The 15,274-nt window shown below is 49.3% G+C and overlaps 1 protein-coding gene and 1 long non-coding RNA gene across 17 annotated transcripts in view; one reads left to right on the top strand and one right to left on the bottom strand.

The window, feature by feature from the left end:
* Window positions 1-1,340: 1,340 nt before the first annotated feature.
* LOC118581477 lies at window positions 1,341-10,033 on the bottom strand. 4 transcript variants are annotated; one of them, XR_004944692.1, is made up of 4 exons: window positions 9,503-10,033; window positions 7,989-8,052; window positions 1,956-2,053; window positions 1,341-1,726 (listed from the first exon to the last, which is right to left on the bottom strand). It is a non-coding gene; the product is annotated as an uncharacterized LOC118581477 (long non-coding RNA). The 4 variants fall into 4 exon arrangements; XR_004944691.1 differs by having other exon boundaries at window positions 1,960-2,053; XR_004944693.1 differs by lacking the exon at window positions 1,341-1,726 and having other exon boundaries at window positions 1,785-2,053; window positions 9,503-9,628; window positions 9,949-10,033.
* The window catches only part of Meis2 (Meis homeobox 2), a 215,010-nt gene continuing 208,448 nt past the window's right edge, over window positions 8,713-15,274 (top strand). For 4 of the 13 annotated variants that reach the window (XM_036183626.1, XM_036183632.1, XM_036183624.1 and 1 more), the window contains exons 1-3: window positions 11,113-11,374; window positions 12,626-12,858; window positions 14,437-14,578. In XM_036183626.1, the coding sequence (XP_036039519.1) occupies window positions 11,363-11,374; window positions 12,626-12,858; window positions 14,437-14,578 (387 nt within the window). In that variant the 5' untranslated portion in view covers window positions 11,113-11,362. Of the gene's footprint in view, window positions 9,032-9,526; window positions 9,911-11,112; window positions 11,375-11,639; window positions 11,958-12,625; window positions 12,859-14,436; window positions 14,579-15,274 lie in introns of those variants that run through there. The other 9 variants (XM_036183627.1, XM_036183625.1, XM_036183633.1 and 6 more) reach the window with 5 other exon arrangements.

The following is a 15,274-nucleotide window of genomic DNA, read 5'->3' as shown; positions in this document are numbered from 1 at the left end:
GTTTGTGTGTGTGTGTGTGTGTGTGTGTGTGTGTGTGTGTGTGTGTGTGAGAGAGAGAGAGAGAGAGAGAGAGAGAGAGAGAGAGAGAGATTGGGCTTTTATTGTTGCTTTGTTTACTCGTAGTTAACCAGCAGGAGCTGAGAGATCCACAGTGAAGATGGAAGAGATAATTTTAATTTCGAAAAATAAAAGTAACACACATTCTCTCTCCATAGGGTCAGGCCATCCTGCTCACAGACTTAGAAATGAAAGCATTTGGAGGAGGGGCGAGGAGAAGGCCGAGCAGCAGCAGGGAGCGTTGTTGGTAACCGAAGGGGCTCTGGTGAATTTCAGGTTCGGATTAGTGACAACTCCGAAGTCTCGCCGGCGGGTGGGGGAGGGAAGTTTGCCAAGGTCTCTGAACTCGGTGGAGAGAGAGCAGCTTCTCCAGGCGCCGGGCGGAGTTGGGCGTACCAGAAGCCCCGATCCTGGCCGATCCAGCAGCTCGGTCTCACCCCCACCCCTAGCCTGACTTTGTCAGCGATCATAAAATGGGAATTGATCATTCGAGCCACCATTGATTAGGGAAGAATGCTTACTGCAGCAGCAGGGGAAAGGTTAAGAGGAAATTGACCTTCTCCGTAGGTGACATAAAGTCATTAGGTAAATGAGATATTCACACTGGAGTTTTAAAAGGTCATGCTCAATTTTTATTTGCAGCCTGAAAAGTCAAACAGGAGCTCCGGCTTAGGGCAGGGACTTCCACTCCAGGGGACCTGGGCACCGACCGGAATAAAGTCCTGCTGCGCCGGCCAGAGGCGAAAGTGGGATGTGGATTGCAGTCTGGAAAAATGAGACTGGACTCGGATCCTTGCGGCCCCAGCTGTGGACCAGCGCCTGACCCGAGCGCATCCCTGAGTGTGAGTGCGCGTCCTTCCAGTTCTGCGCAGCGCGCCCGCAGCTCGGGATTCCCGTGGCCCGAGCACATAAAGGAACGTCCAGCCGAAACGGACCCCTCAGCATCAGCAGCAACACTTCCCTTTCCCGCACCCACTATGTCTCGCACACAGTGAAAGTGTTTTCTTGTTATTGTTGTTGTTGTTTTAAAGAAGAGAGTGAGAGGGATATTTATGCACATATTTATCCCTCTAATTACAGGAATTAATCCTCTTATGACTAAAAGGTAACGTGGAAGGACTCCTTTTGATGTGGAAAAGCACCATTTGTGACTCACATTCAGACTGATTAAGGAATAATTGTTGTTAAACGCTTTGCAAGAGGAAAGTGTTTAATTGAGGGGCATTCGTAATTTTACGGCTTAGTGCAAAATTAAACGTAATTAAAAACTCAGAAATTCCAACTGATTTTCCAATTATTTTTATTGTCTGAGCTAATTGTTACACAAGGGTATCTCTTCTCCCCAAAGGCATTGGGATAGAGACGGGATGGGGGGGGGGGGGAATAAGGCCATCATACCTTGTCCAAATATTCTCCAACTGGCGACTCCAACGTCCAGAAAGACCTTTCCTGGGTTGCATCTTACCTCCCCTACCCCCGCTCCGGATCCCAGGAGGCACCCCGCCCTCCCCTCTGCAATTACGCGCTGCAGCCTCTCTCCGCCTCGCTCCAGTTCCGCCAACACCTTGGGATGTGAGAAAGTGGTGGCAGTTCTCTTCTGCAGATCATTACAGCAAACCTGTATCTGGAGAAGTATCTGGAGAAGGCCGATGAATTTCTTCAAGCAACACTTGTCATACACAGCCGAGAGATTTAAAAAAAAAAAAAAAAAAAAAAAAAAAAGCGAATAAACACGGCTCTCTGGGGGCGATCCCTGCACGCCCTTGCCTGGGGAGCGGGGGTGGGGGGAGGTGTAACGCACAAACATTGACTCCAAGATGTTTATACACGCTCGCACTACGACCTACAAATGCAAGCAGCAAACTTTCTTTTGCCTTGCACTTTGCTTATTTACTTACTTACGTATTTATTTATTCGAGACAAGGATGAGTATAGGGACGCTCAGATTTTTTAAACCATCTTTGTAGGCGTAGCTTCTTCGAATGTCCACACAGACCTATTTAAATACATTAAAAAGATAATGAAAGTGTTTTAGGCTTACTAAAACAACACCACGTACTTACCTACCAGACTTCGCTGGAATCCTGAGGGTGGGGGTAGAGAGGATGAAAAGCACGCGATTAGGGGGAATGTGAATTTATAAATTTCAATTAGTCTAGACTAATTGTACAGAGCAATGGAATGTTTGCGTTTCAATATGAGAGTTTAATTTCTCTGGGAATTTTAGGATAGAGATAATCGAATTCACCCTATCTGCTTTTCTAATGCCCCACCCCATAAAATAAATGAGTGCCTCTGATCTGACGTGCTACGTGAAAATGGGTAGAATTAAAACTGTCAGTTCTGCTCACAACCTGTGTCTTTCGATGGAGTTCAAAAGCTTTTAAAGGTAAAACGTGCAGATCACTTATGTGTGTTATTTCCTCTCCTACCATTGCCAGCTTTTAAGTAAAAAAAGGGGGGAGAAAGGTATTTTTACTCCTACATTCATTTTCCTTGGAAGATTTCAAATTTTCCGGTAATTTAACAGTGGATTCTGCTTTACCTGAGAGTGGCCAAGAAGGTCGGGTGGAATCTGCATTACCCAGTTGTCCTATCCAAGTGCTGTATTTTGTAGCTAGAATGAGGTGTTTGAATTGCTCCAATACTGTCTTGGAGAAAAGGTTATGTTAGGCATAGTTGGGCAAAAAGGAGGCAGTGCCTCTTCCAAAGTTAGAAATGGTGAAAAAGACATGTAATCTGCCCTGGAAATTTGAGCAAAAGAAGCAGTGCCCACGTTAGCTTAGGCAAAGACTGCAGAATCCTTTGAAGAAACTGACAGGGATTTTCCAGAGATGGGGTGGGAGTCAGGGGAATCCTAGGGTGGGCATTTTATGCAAATGATCAAATTTGAAATGTAGTACAAATCCGGTATAGTAAAACTGACAGTTCTGACAGTATTGACAACATAAATATATGTTTGAACACCGCACTTTCAGACACTTAACCGATGAAGCAATAAAAAAAAATTCGACTACAATATTTCAGATAATCGACATTGATGTTTTGATACATCATTTTTATCCTCTGAATCGATCTATCACACTCAGGCTGGTCAATTTTAAGTAAAAATGGGCAGCAATTATTTGCACGTTGACTAATGATGACCTAATAACAATCTTCAATTAATTACACCCAAACTGTGCCTCCTTCCCTCAGCAGTGGGAGTGGGAGAAAAGCTTCCCCCTCCCTGCTCTCTTCCATTCTATCTTGCCATTTCTGTATAGAGAGGGGTCCAGATTTGAGACTCTTTGGTTCAGTTTCTAACACCTGTAGTAGCCACCTTCTAGGTACGTCAGGGGATGCGTCCTTCTTCTACTTCAGAGCAAGAACTGGATCTTAGGAAACACATTCATAACTCGCCTCCGCCGCCCCCCCCCCCCCCCCGTGTCCCCGCGTTTAGAGGAGTAAGTGGAAGACGTTTGCTTAAAGCGTTTCTCTCGGGCTGAGTGTGTGGGGAAGGGAGGGAGGAAAGGATGAGAGGATGAGGAAAACAGAAAGGGAGGGAGCAAGAAGGAGAGGGGAGAGGAAAAGAAACGGAGACTATGGATGAATATAGCAGGCCTGTGATGAGGCACCTGGCAGGTCTGAGCGTCTACCTGGGTCTCTGGCTCCTCTAACCTCTGCTCACACCGTGGAGTGTTTACAGGCTACGGAAAGACGCCCGCGACTCCGATTTAAGCACCACTGGCTTCCTAGCACGGTGTGTGTCGGCTGGCTCTGCTCTGTGGGTTTTCCTGGGGGGCTTTCCGACTCCCACTTTGACACTTTTCTCTTGACTGTGTGTGTTTGGTGGGGATACTGGGAATAAAACTGGTTAACTGGGGAAGAGAAAATGGGCAGGCCCCTTGGATGGATGCAGACTGCAGACTGAGGCGGTCCGTAGGAAAGCTAGACCCTGGGGTGAAGAGAGCACGTGTTCCACTGAAGTCCCACTCCTTAGGCAAAGGCTTGGTCCCCTGCCGTGCTGTCACGTCCCTGAGAAGCCTCCTTCCCCTGGCACCGGGCGCCCCCGGGCTTCAGACTTCAAACTTAGCCCCGCAGTGCTAGCCCGGCTGTGTGAGCATCCCAGTGTCTTGTTTCTTTCCAGCAAACTTCCCAATTGTAGGTTTAAGTCACTTCAAAACACCGCCCGCGAAGACGGTGGGACTTGTCAAGGCGTTTAACAACGCTAAGGTGCTCATTAACGGGAGAAGATGGGCGTGAGCCACGCTGGATCAGGACTGGAAAGCCTGCAAGATCTGGGTGGCCGGACTGCCATCGACTGGCAAGGGCTAAGGTGCTGGCCGGTGCGTGGTCCGCTCTCTGCACTGGATACTGTAATAAAGACTAGAAAAAGGACAGAAGGGGCAAAGAAGAAAGTGGAAATAGGGTACAGAGCGCAGAAGAGACAAGAGACAGAGGAAGAGGAAAGGAGAAGGGCGTGAGAAGGAGAAACTGACAGCGCCGTAAGTGCTCGGCGCGCTTGGAGCCCCGCCAGATAGCGCTAGAGGGCTATTTATTGAAACAAGCTCTTCCCGCGACACAGGGAAACAGCTAACTAAAATTGGAAGAAATTAGACCGGGAAACAGCAAAATGCAGCAATTCTACTCCATCCTATTTTTAAAAACCGTAGGTTGCTTTAATAGTATTATTTTTTAGGGAGAAAAGTCTGTAATAGAACACCAAGGCGTAAAAGCGCAAAAAATAAATAAATAAATAAAAATAAACACAAAACAAAAGCAAAAATCAATAAGGTGGTGGTGGGGACAGGGGACAGGGACTCTTTCCCTCTGAGGACGCCATCTAGAAAGAACATGAACCAAGGTAACAGGTAAGGAAGTGAGCAGAATTCTTTCTACTCTAACTTTTCGGTTACACTGCTGAGGAGGTCAAAGACAGTTCACAAGGAAGAACGGAGGTTTAAGGAGAGGCGGTGTTTTAACAGTAAGAAGGGGCTCCAAGGGATGGAGTGGTGGGACAAAAATGTTATTAGAAATACCAAATAAAATATACATGCAAAAAATTCCAACTGTCAGTCTGCAGGACCAGGGCAGAAGACAACCCTGTGCCTTTGTCCCAATAACAGGCTCAAGGCTGTTTCTGCAGGGCCACAGAATCCTTGGAGAACAGTTTGCAAACACCCTGGGAAGCCTGGAGAAAGGAGGACTTCAAAAACTCACTTCTTTTAGAACCCGAGGGAAGGGAAGAAGTGTGGATGGAATAAAAAGCCTGGGAAGAGAGGTGGAATACAGAAAGAGAAAGAGCCAATGGATGGTGTGTTTTGAGGATTTTTTTTTTTCTTTTTTTGGCTTGCTAGGTCCAGTAATCCAAGGAAATAAATATCCCTTATAATGATACTTCACTTTTAAATATCAACTTTGTTTTGTCAAAAAAAAAAAAAAAAATCCTGGCATTTCTCATGTTTAGCCTCCTATTTTAACCCTGAACTCTCCTTTGACCCAATGAAATCCCTCTTAAGTCAAAGGAGTAAGTTATCTTTCTTCAAATTGAGAAACAGAGCCTCCCCAAATCAAACATAATCTCAGTTTTTTCTCACATAAAAGTCTCCTTGATACAAAATATTCCAAATCAAAACATTAACTAAAGTTGCAAACAAGATTAAGGCTGGATTTACTTGCTCTTGTACTAAAGCATCAATTGTTCTAACTGTTGTAAAGAAGACAAAAGGGATTTAAATCTGGTGATTTTAATACACAGATTAACACTTCAGGACCTCACAGTTCTGAGGAATTTGGAATTATCTGTGCAGAGGATCTGGAAATTGCCGGGGGTGGGGGGACATATAAAAAGAACAGCCACATATACCACCTCAAGAAGGCTGAACAAGTTCAGCTAAAATAAAGTTCCAGTTTATAAATGCTACTTCAAATGAACGCCCCTCCTGAAAGCCAATGCCGTCGGACTACAGAACTAGTAGCTTACATTATTCTTTGAAATCCTTAATGTTACCTATAGTAACATTCCACAAGGGATCAAAAGAAGAGAAATAGAAAGAAGTGCTTTTCAGAAGTCTAGGGGATGCTTCAATAAGAAAGGGGTGATTAAAAACAGACTCTTAAATTTGAGAGGCCCAATTCTCCTTCTTCACCCCCCTTCGGAACTCCCCCCCACCTCCTTTTTAATTCAATGTTCCCACCCCCCACTCCAGAGCTAAGTAGCTGATTTGGGATTGTGAAGAAATAGGTTTTACCAACCATATTTGTTCTGGGGCACTTGTAAAATGCGATTTGTAGAGAGTCTTTAGCCTTCTGATTGTCTTTGAATTGTTTTTACTGAAACAGATCTTTTGCAGTTAATGAGTCCCCACACAGCTGGACAGCTCCTCACGGACACTGAGAACTCTAACCCCAAAATGACCCCAATTTGACACCGCAAGATGAAATTTTACCGCCTGTTAAAACCATTTCCAGCCTGGCAGGAGGAGCTGACTGTTGACTGAGGTGTGCGCGGCGCCTGTGACCCCCATCTCTTGTTTGTCTCTGGGGCTACCCCACCTATTTCCCTTCACCTCAAATGTGGGAGAGTAAATTAATCCATAACCAGAGTGTGGAGTGCGGAGCTCTAAAACAAGGTGTCCCCACAAAGAGGGAAAAGAGAAAGTGTAGCCACCTCGCTTCTGTGGGATGGCTTCTACCAAACAGGGAAACCAAGGATGGAAAACAGAGGCAATCCTTAACTGGAAGAACCCTCTGCAGCTGTATTAATAAAACACCCACAAGTTGTTGATAATCACAATCCTTTGAAGTCATCACAGTAATCAGGAGAGATACCCTGAATCAACTCCAGCTTGATCTGTGCAATGCACTACAGCGGTGGATTTTTAAAACTAACATGTAAACTAACAATTTCACAAATTGCACGCATCTGAGTAACAAATCCTTTTTTAGTTACTAGGAAACAGCGTCTCCTTTTAGATAAAGTGAATTTCAAAGCCATACAGATGTTCTTCAGTAGTGTGCTATTTCCAACCATCCCACACTTAACTAAAAATCTCCCACGTTAAAAATTATTTCTTTTTTGAAAATATCTTAAAATACCCTTCCTTTCTGCCTCCTACATTTAACAAGATTGTTCTCCTGTCTGCCTTAATGCACTTGACAAAATACATACGAAGTTAAACAGTGAAAGAGGAAGAAAGGGTCCAAAAGTTAAAACCCCCTCTGCACTGGCCACCGGATAAAGCAGAGTCTCCACTTTCCTCCTTTTACCAAAACCCAAATTATCACCAGCTAATCAAGCTATTATTTCCTTAACGACTGCTTTAAAATATAGAAATAATCAATTTGTCTGGATCTTTGCTCAGGGAGAGAAACCTTATTACTGATATTTTTAATGCTACTGAAGTTTTCCTAAATAAAGGCTACCGGGATGCTAAATCGCTTTATAATACCAATGGGGTAGGGAGTGAGTAGGGGTATTAAAAAAAAAAAAAGCGCTAAGCATGCTTAGACTAAAATGCAGAGGTTTCTCACGAAGTTGTTCTTGACAAAAGAAGCGTTTATCTCGGATACTGGAGTCTCTTTGAAAAAGACACTTTCTAACTGGCGTTTATTTAACCAGGACTTAAAAAATAGCAACAGTCCTACTGGCGATCATAAATAGCCAATGTTGAAATTAAGAACAATCAGAAGAGTCAAAACTGAGTGTAAACTTTGCCAGCCGTGCTGGACAGACAACTTGGACCCAGTACCATCCACAACTCCGCAGGGCAGAAAACAGTCTTCAGTCAGGCCAGATATTCTCCCGCATTCTCTGTCTCTGTCTGTCCTCTCCGTGTGCCTCTGTCTGTCCTCTCTGTCTCTCCCCACCCCCGGGCGGCTAAACGGAGGTTTAACTACCCCCTTGAAAGAAAATTGTGGAGACAACTTTTCCTTTTCTTTTTACTCACCTTTTCTTATGTGACGAGTAACTCAGCATCAAATGAAGTGGATATTTGTAATCTTGGAGTTCTTCTAGGGAGGAAAAGAGAGGGAGGAGGGAGGAGGGGAAAGGACCCTACGGTCTTTCAGGTTCCAGAGGGGTCGGCTGTCTTAGGCTTGAAGCCAGGCAGAAAGGGAGACGGAAACCCTCGACTAGACTCTGCTCCCAGAAGCTCCCCAGCCCAACGTCCGTGCTTTGGCCACTGGAGCCAAACACGCGCGGGCCGCAGCCCCTCTCCCGGCGCGCTCTCCGCTCCTCTGCCAGCCCCTCCACACTGTCTTTATATGTGAGGGCCGATTTCCCGCAGACATCATTGTTATGATGGCTCATTTAATCAAACTGTTTAATTGCTCTGGTAATCACTATCATCATCACAGGTGCTCAATCATTCATCATTTTTGGAGGGCTTTATTGACCTCCGGAGCTCATTCCCCAGCCCTAGGAAAACGAGGCCAAATTTCCTCAGACTCTGCAAGGAGTCTAGGCAGGCAGTGGTCTTAGCTAGTTTGGGATGCTCAGAAGCTTACGGAGACACCAAATGCAAAAGGAGCCCAAAAGAGCCCTCCCACCCCCCCCCCCTCTCTCTCTGAGACACACACACACACACACACACACACACACACACACACACACACACACACAACCACTCTACTCTTCCTAACCACTCCCATCCACCCCCGCCCCCACGAGAAAGTCCAGTCAAAGCCACCGGAGCAGGAGGCGCTGCTTTCTACGTTACAGAATGGATTCAGAGTTAGGAAGGGAGGCCGCGGTGGAACAGCAGCAGTCCCTTGGTCTGTTTGCGGTTCTCTGGGCCTCGGGCGGGGAACCCTGGGCGAGGGTGAGAAGTTGGGGAGAGGGCGCGCTCTCAGTGCTTGGCTAGGTCGCTCAGCCAGCTGCCGGGTGGCGGCAGGGTGAGCCGGGCTACGCGCGCCGGGTGACCAAAGCTCCGCCCCCAGCTCTCGGCTCTGCCTGATTGACGCGCAGCCTCCGGAAAGCAGCGGCGCAGAGGTAAAGCCAGCTGGAACTCTGGCCAGGGATTGAGCGGGACCCCGGCCAGAACTAGTTTCTACCAAAACCTTGTCGGGTATTTACCTTTCTAACCCCACTCGCCTCCTTTTTCCTTTTGGGAAAAGTTCGTTAGGAGCCAGTCCCATCGTCCCCACCCAGCGAAATCCGCCCGGTGTAATGAACTCGGCCTTTAGCCCTGGTTACAAGCGAGCGGCCGCTGAGCCCAGGGCAACCACAACAAAGCTGGGAAGCGAGCGCCAGGCACTCCTCGCAAGTATCTTCTCCTTCAGTTGCTTTTTAATCTCTCTCCTCCAGTGCTTCCCAGATCCAAGATTCACTTTGTAGGCGCACACTGGTCGCGCGCGTTCGCGCGCATGTACACACACACACACACACACACACACACTCACTTCCCTAGGCTACATCGGTAAACAACAAACACCAAACAACTCCCTCTCGGCTAACTCCTACCTCACTAACTCTCGTCCCACTTCCTCCTTCCAGATTGCGCCCAGGACCCCTAGACTCTCCGAGGTGGTCCACTGTCTGCAGCTCACCGAGGGACTATGCTCGGAGTTAAGCTGCTCCCATCCTGTACTAGAAAAAAATGAATATTGACAACAAGGGCTCTGCATCTGCACAAGAAAGAAAGTGCTACTTAACAACAGCAACAACAACAAATTTAGCCCGGCGGTGGTACAGTCGGCTGAGCTTGCTGATCTAGGTTGTTAGCAGGAGACTTCGGGACCTAGTAATCCGCGGGCAGAGGAAGGGGGCCGCGGTATTAAAAGGAACAAAAGCCAGAGCGCCATGCCAAACATCCCCAACGCGACCCAGTTAGGCAGAAGCCAAGAGGAGTGGTGGGGAAATAAACTAGAAGTAAGTTTAAAATAAAAATATCTGAGGCTGTACCGTACTTTGCCTGTGGCTTTCTGCAGTTTTCCTGTATGTGATCTCCCTGTCCTCTTCCACATCTCTCCCCCCTCTCCAATCACGCGTGTTCTCTCTCTCCTCTCTCTCTCTCTCTCTCTCTCTCTCTCTCTCTCTCTCTCTCTCTCTCTCTCTCTTCCCCTCTCTCCCTCCCTTTCCCCCTCCCTTTCCCCCTCCCTTATCCCCCCTCCCTCCCCTCTTCCTCCCCCTCCCGAGTCGTCCCCCTGGAGAAGCAGGCTTGCTGATTTGCTCCGGTCCTCGCGGCTCCAGCCTCCCCTCCCCCAGCCCCCCCCCCCCCCCCCGGGCCGTCCGACCGCACTCGCTGCATATCAGAGGCTCCGCGCTGCGCGCTCCTCCTCGCTCCAGCTCCCCACTCTCGGGATGTGTCTCCGCCGTACGACGGGCTATGGCCACCACGACTTCCGGGTTCCGTCATTTCGTTCTCCCGCCGCCGACCCGCGCCGCCAAACTGAGGCTCTACTATAAGCCGGGCTGCAGCCAACCTGCCAACACCTACTGACACTCACTCATCTCTAAGAGAGAGAGAAAGAGAGCGCGAGAGAACGAGCGCGAGAGAGCGAGCGCGAGTGAGAGCGAGCGAGAAAGAGAGAGAGAGAGGGAGAGACAAAATACCTACCAGAAAAGGGGGGGGGGAGGAAGTCCAATTTTTGCAAACTATTCATTTTTTTTCTTGATTTTTCTCCTTGCTTTCTTTGAACAATACTTTAAAGAGAGAGGATCGTATTAGAGCTATTTGGGGGGCAAAGCTAAAGGAGGGGGGAGGGGGGAGGAAAAAATCCAAGAAAAAGAAACCCCTCGCGGAGTTTTACTGGAAGAAAAAAAAAAACGAGTCTGAAAGATTGCTCCTCTTCATCATCATCAACCATCATTCATTCACTACCTTGACATTCCGGGCTTTGATTGACAGCTGGAGTGGCAAAAAGCCATGAAACTCGACAGTTCGGTTACATGTGGGTTGCTGACTGGCCGCTCGTAACCTTCAGTTCGGGGGTTTGACAATTTTTTTCTTCTTTTTCTTTTTCTTTTCTTTCTTTTTTTTTTCCAACTGAGAGGAAGAGAAGAGAAAAAGGGATAAAGGAGGACCGAAGAGGAGGAGGAGGGGAGGGGGAGGAGGAGGTGGAGGAGGAGGAGGAGGAGGAGGAAGATCAGGAGGAAGAAGAGGAAAAAAAGAGAAAAAGAAGAAATATCATTGAAAAAAAATCTTCGTTTTCTTGACTGGGCTTCCCCCACCCCCCTAAAATAACATTGGAAAATTGGGAGAAGTCTCCTTGGTTTGGGAAAAAAAAAAAAAAAAAAGACTCTTCAGCCTAGCTCACTTTCTTATCCGGACTGGGATATTAAATATACGACACATCCAGGAGTTTATTGGAGCGCAGACTGATGGCGCAAAGGGTAGGTTTAAATCTCCAACACTTACCTAGATATAAATCCTCTCCTACAGGGCCCTGCCCCATGCCTCCTCTCCCTTCAAGCTGGCTGCAGCTCTTGCTTGATGATGGCGGCCAGTATTTTAAAAAATAGTAGCAAAATTATTCATCGGCTTCTTTCCCCCCCGTGCTTCTGCGTGTGTGAGAGTGTGTGTGCGTGCGTGTGTGCGTGTCTGGGCGCGCGTGTCCCAGCGCTGTGCGAGCGGGCGGGCGGCGAGTGCGTGTGAGTGGTGTGTGTGTGTGTGTGCGTGTGTGTGTGTGTGCCTGTGTGTGTGTGTGTGTGTGTACGTGTGTGCAATTGTTACACGCTTTCGCCTCGCTCCAGCTTTTACCCCGGCAGCGCGATTCCCCAGGTTCTCCTGCCGCCGCTGCTGCGCCTCTTTCGCCGCTGCTCGCGCGGCTCCGGGCGGGCGCCGGCTGCATAGGAGCCGCCGCCGCCGCCGCCGGGGCCGCCGCTGGGGCCGCGCTGCCTAGACTAGCCTGGGCTGCTTGTTTTGTCTCTGAAATTGACAAGGACGCAGGGAATCCGCTGCTAAATAATGTTTCTGGTAACTTTCACGTTATTCCTCTCCACCCTCTGCCCCCAGCCCCCGGGGAGGCACCGGCCCTAGTCTTCCCTAGTCCTTGGCGTTCTCGGCCTGATTATTAGCGTTTTTCTTCTCTTTATTTTGTTTCATTTCGCCCTTTGATTTATTGGATCTCCTGGAGGAGGCGAAGGGGGGTTAGGGGTGGGATTCGGGGCTTCCTCCTCTAGCTAACTCCACTTCTCCCTCGGTTGGCTCGTTGGGGTTCTGCAGCCTCCGGCGAGAGAGCGCGGCCTCCCTGCGCCCCCGGCGTCCCCGGCCTGATCTCCCTTCTCTGAATGCTGCTCTCGGCTGAGACTTTCACATTTTAAAATTTATAGATATCTTCTCCCAACTTTCGACTCTGTTGTTTCTGCTGGTTTGGTTTGCAGTGTGTTCAAGTTGTGTCCAGTACTTTTCTTCTTTCTGACTTTGTTTTTATTTTTGTTTCTTCTCTCTCTCTCTCTCTCTCTCTCTCTCTCTCTCTCTCTCTCTCTCTCTCTCTCTCTCTCCCCCCCCCTCCTTTCTACTCCCTCTCCCCCTCTCTTCTCCATCGATTCCCACTCCTCTGATCTCTCTCTTCTCTGCTCCGGGTTTCTTTGCTTTCCTGCCTCTGCCCTCTGCCATCCCCACCCCTTGCCGGGCTCTGACAGTACGATGAGCTGCCCCATTACGGCGGGATGGACGGAGTAGGGGTTCCCGCTTCCATGTACGGAGACCCTCACGCGCCGAGGCCGATCCCCCCGGTACACCACCTAAACCACGGGCCGCCTCTCCACGCCACGCAGCACTACGGCGCGCATGCCCCGCACCCCAATGTCATGCCAGCCAGCATGGGATCTGCTGTCAACGACGCCTTGAAAAGAGACAAGGACGCGATCTACGGGTAAACCGACCCCCGGACCCAGCTTACTGTGTGTGAGTGTGCGTGAGTGCGTGTGCTTGTCTCTGGTGGTGGTGGGGTGGACAGGGCGGCCAAGTGGGGACTTAATTCTGCATGGGAGGACTACTTGCAGTAGAGAAAGACAGAGGAGAGAGCCTGCTCTTCGGCCCCTTGAGTCACAGGCTAGAAAAATAGAACCTTCTCTATTCCCTGGGTTTGGCCTCTCCAGACCCCACAGTCCCGGTTAAGGACCAAGTCTTCAAATCTTGCTGGCCGGGCCTTCTCCCCAAGGACAAGATCCCTGGCCAAAAGACGCACGGCTGGTTGTCTCAGGCTGCCTTACTGAGGCCTTGACTGAGAAGAAAGTTTTCTGCAGCCGAGAAAAAAACTTCCAGTTTCCTTTTTCTCTCCTCCTTTCTCTCTCTCGCTCTCTTTCTTTCTTTCTTTTTCTCCCCTCCCCTCCCCTTTCTGCTTCCTACTGAGGGCCTGGGAGTCACTAAACGCAGCTTGAGCTGGAATCAGGGCAGCTTCTGTCGGCCAGGAAGTCCTAATCACCCACTTCTTAATTCTCTGTAAATAAAGGGGGCAGACCTTGAAGTGCAGCCGGGTGGAAGAGACTGCCGCTTGCATACAGCCGTTCTTAGGGGGAATCAGAGAAATGGCTGGAAATTATTTTATACTCGGAAATCTAGGACAGGGGTGGGCAAGCAAGGTCCAAGCGTGTACTACGCGGGCTCTTCCGGCTGAGGGTAGGTGGGGAAGGCAGCGGGATGCCGAGGGGAGGGGACAGTGAGTAAACAGCAACTGAGCCTAAAGCCTGAGGCCTCAAGCATCTCGAGGTGTAGCTAAGCCTCCCGAAGGAACACAAAGGGCGTACGCGCCCGGCATGCACACTTCCAAGTTTTGAAACGCGGTTTATTTATTCTTGTGCGCTTGCAACGCTGGGAGAAATGTGGTCTTTGGAAGGAAGCTCTTTCGAGTTGAACATTCTTATTATTTTGGCCCTGCCACCGGAGCTTTACTGCAAGCAAAGTGAACAAGTTTATAAAGCAAAGGATGGAGAGATTAGAACACTTTCTTAAAATTGGGAAATGTCACTCCAGTGTGTACGTAGGTGGAGCCCTCGGCCTTGTCTGAAATGCCCGTTAGATCAATTCAGATTGTGGGGGGGGGGGGGGGGGGGGGGGAGATTCAAATAGTGTTCCCTGTCCTAGAAGTCAGGGTTGGGTGGCAGGCACCTCTGGAGTGAGTAGTGGGATCTGGATCAACTCCGAGCTCTAAATTGCCTGGGCTTTGGTTATTTCATTATACCCTAACTGAGTCTATGTTTACTTGGTGGGCTAAAGTGGCCGGGGGCTTTCTCGGGGCTGATCTGAAAAGACCTATGAACCAAGGGAAAAGGCCAGGCTGTTTCCTTTCTGTTTGTGGCCCAGGCTCGGCTGATTGAGGGTGTAGTGTGTTGCGTGCCTGTTGTATTAAAGAAAGAATGCAAATCCTCCAAACTTGTTGATTACAGTTCTTGCTCCTTCCCCTCTGCACCCCGTCTCCGTGCGTGTGTCTCTGCGTGGCGCTGCCCGTTAGGCACCCGTTGTTTCCTCTGTTAGCACTGGTCTTTGAGAAGTGCGAGCTGGCGACCTGCACTCCCCGGGAACCCGGAGTGGCCGGCGGAGACGTCTGTTCCTCGGACTCCTTCAACGAGGACATCGCGGTCTTCGCCAAGCAGGTCCAACCTTCTTGACCCGCTCACCCCCACCCCCCAGCAGCCCTTCACCCTCCCTCCTCTTTCCTCCGAGCTGGACTTGAAAGAGGAGGAAAAGGCAGGACACCCGATCTGTTCCTCTGGCCCAGTCGGCGCTCCGCGCCTCCTCCCCATCCCTTAGCCTGGAGGCGAATTGGAAACGGAGATAAATATGGGTGTTTGTTTTTCCCCCCAGCCAGGAATACAGGGGCTCGACCCTCGAATTAAAGTTGACCTGCTCCTAATCTGGGGCTTGGCCTTTTCCCCGCCTGCAGCTACTTGAACAAGAATTGGGGAGAGGGGCTGGGTGGGACCTGGGAGTGCCCCGGAGCAAAGGAAGCAAGGAGCCTGGAGAGAAGTCTACTCTGGCTAGGAGGTGCGGGAGGTGGGGAGACCACCTCGTGCCTTGGCTGCAGAAGGGGATTCTGAGAATCCGCGAGCCGCCTTGCCTTCCCCGTTACAACAGGAGAAAGGCACGACTCTCCCCACCGAGTCAGGCCCTGATGTTACTCCTCCGATCCCACTCACTTAAGACATCAATCTGTTTCTTGGATGTTATCAAAGCCCCTGCCCTCTCCTCTGCCCCTGCTCTTCCAGAGTACCCGCTCCCTCCATCCAGATCAGTCGCCCGACAGGGTTTTCTCTTTTTAATTGGACTGAAGATTCATGCTGACTTTCCCT

The sequence above is a fragment of the Onychomys torridus genome, chromosome 4 (assembly GCF_903995425.1).
Source record: "Onychomys torridus chromosome 4, mOncTor1.1, whole genome shotgun sequence".
Taxonomy (NCBI): domain Eukaryota; kingdom Metazoa; phylum Chordata; class Mammalia; order Rodentia; family Cricetidae; genus Onychomys; species Onychomys torridus.
The sequence above is the reverse complement of the archived record's forward strand: the minus strand, read 5'-3'. Positions and strand labels throughout refer to the sequence as shown.